The sequence below is a fragment of the Cricetulus griseus genome, chromosome 5 (genome assembly GCF_003668045.3).
Source record: "Cricetulus griseus strain 17A/GY chromosome 5, alternate assembly CriGri-PICRH-1.0, whole genome shotgun sequence".
Taxonomy (NCBI): Eukaryota; Metazoa; Chordata; class Mammalia; order Rodentia; family Cricetidae; genus Cricetulus; species Cricetulus griseus.
The window spans coordinates 178,479,393-178,481,661 of record NC_048598.1 but is presented as its reverse complement, the minus strand read 5'-3'; the positions used below and the strand labels follow the sequence as shown (position 1 = coordinate 178,481,661).

At 44.4% G+C, this 2,269-nt stretch overlaps 1 gene segment (V, D, J or C); it reads right to left on the bottom strand.

Annotated features, from left to right (window-relative positions):
- Positions 1–1,616: 1,616 nt before the first annotated feature.
- On the bottom strand, positions 1,617–2,269 carry LOC113836136. The segment is given in 2 exon segments: positions 1,617–2,095; positions 2,194–2,269. Coding segments are annotated over 2 exon segments (525 nt in total).

Here is a 2,269-nt window from a genome sequence, read left to right as displayed (position 1 = left end):
AGTGCTGACTTTTGTGAAGACAAGGACATCGCAACCATAAACAAGCAGATTCTGTGACATCCTGCAGTGAAGTAAAGGGAGAGAAACAGAATGAGAAGGTTGTCAGTAGGAGAGGTAGATGGAGAAAAGATTGCAGAGGAAGCTGAATATGCTTACGATTCTTTCTTTTCCTATACAGAATTGTTAAAAAATATATCAATACGTTTTCTCCCACTGCATTGATTCCTTACTCTGTTAAACATTTCCAAACACACATGAACTCCTTGTCCTGCCATCTGTCTATGCTGTCATGAGGAAAGTTTTCACTTGTTATCCCCACAGACATTATATTGTCTTTTAGTGTTTCCATTTTGTGTAAATGACACATGCTTCCTTCTTGTCGCTATTTTTAATATAAATGTCTTAACCAAACTTTCTCAAGTCTCTGGTGGGGCCAGGGTCTTGCCTCTTCATGGATCCTCCACAATCCCACAAGCCACTAAGCACAATGTGGCTTTGTCAACTGTGACTGAAGCTAAGCTGTCCTCAGAGCACATCGGGTAATGAGGACTCTTCTATCTTTTCACCTTGAGAAAGGAGTTACTAAAGGATGGATGAGTGCAGTTCATGAATGGGATTCACTGTTGTTCACAGAATCGGGTGTGAAATTCTGTAGATGTTAAACACAAGTTTTGAGAATTAAATCTCTTCTCACATAAATACTGTTCAGTGAAAATATTTAATTTCTACTGATAATAAGGTGATGATGGGAAAACAAGAAACTATTTTCTCCTTTGCTGTGACGTAGGGTTAGTGTGGGGGCACTTGGATAGAGGACGCCTGGAGCAGAACTCTCCTGAGGCAAGGCTTAGTTGCAGGTGGGCAATTATCAGGAAGAAGGACAACTCACCTCACAGAGACCAGGGCACTGAGTCCTAGAGTTCAGTGCTCAGCAGGAAACCTATCTGTCAGTATCTACAAACTGGCTCAAGATGGAGGAACGGAATAACATCATAAATCCTTCATCTACAGAATATGGGTATTTTGATTTAGCAGACATATCCCCAGTTTAACCAAGACTCTCTTAATTTTTAAGATTCTATGAAAAAACAGAGAAGAAAAATTCACGAAAACTGGGACAGACCATTTTCCCACAACTGTCCCCAATGGGCACAGGAGCTGCAGGCTGATCCTCAGCTGAGTTTAATGTGAGCGGCTCCCATCATTGTTGAGAACAGAGGTCAGAGATTGTTCCAGAGGAACAAACTCTAGTAGGATATATGATGAGGATGAAAGGTATTCATTAAGTAGCAGATAATGGCTCAGCTCTGTTACGGAGGTGCACAGTTCTCAGGAAAACAGACATATGTGAGACCTGTTAGGGTGTCCAGTCACACAGTGTGCCTCCTCTGAACTCCCCTAATACCAAACACCTCACCAACACCCAGGACCTTCACTAACATTTGATCCCGGTGACATCAGCAGCCATTTCTGCAGACAGGGGTGATTATTAGCATTTCGTTCATTTAGACCGTGTGTGTGTGTGTGTGTGTGTGTGTGTGTGTGTGTAGGAAAAACTGAACTCTGTTTTTTCCTTCCTTACAGACCCCAAGTGCAGAGAGCATTATGGGAAATCATCAGATGGAGTGCCAGCTGAGACTGAGAACCCAGGAACACTCAGTTACATCTGCACCTGTTCCTGCAATGTGCTGGTTTTCCATGTGCGCAGTGTGCCCCCTGCTGGTTCTGAGCGCTCCTGCAGGGAGGTTTTTGTCAGGTTCACACTGAAGTCCTCTCACTGTGTCTCTAGTACAGTAATAAATGGCGGTGTCCTCGGCTCTTAAGCTGTTCATTTGCAGGTAGAGGCTGCTTTTGGAGTCGTCTCTTGAGATGGTGAATCTGCCTTTCACGGACTCCACATAATCTGTTGCATAATTATTAGCTTTGTTTTTAATTCTACCAACCCACTCCAGCCCCTTCCCTGGAGCCTGGCGGACCCAGTTCATCCAGGCATCACTAAATGTGAATCCAGAGGCTGCACAGGAGAGTTTCAGGGACTTTCCAGGCTGCACCAAGCCTCCCCCCGACTCCACCAGCTGCACCTCACACTGGACACCTGTGAAAAGAGAATCCTGTCAGTAAACTCTCACAAATGTCCACTGTCCCTCTCACTCCTGTCCACTCACACAGTATCTATTCTTATGTATAAATTACCTTTGAAGAGAGCAGCAAGGAAAACCCAGGTCAGTCTCAACGCCATGCTGTGTGTTGCGTGTTTAGTGATGACCAC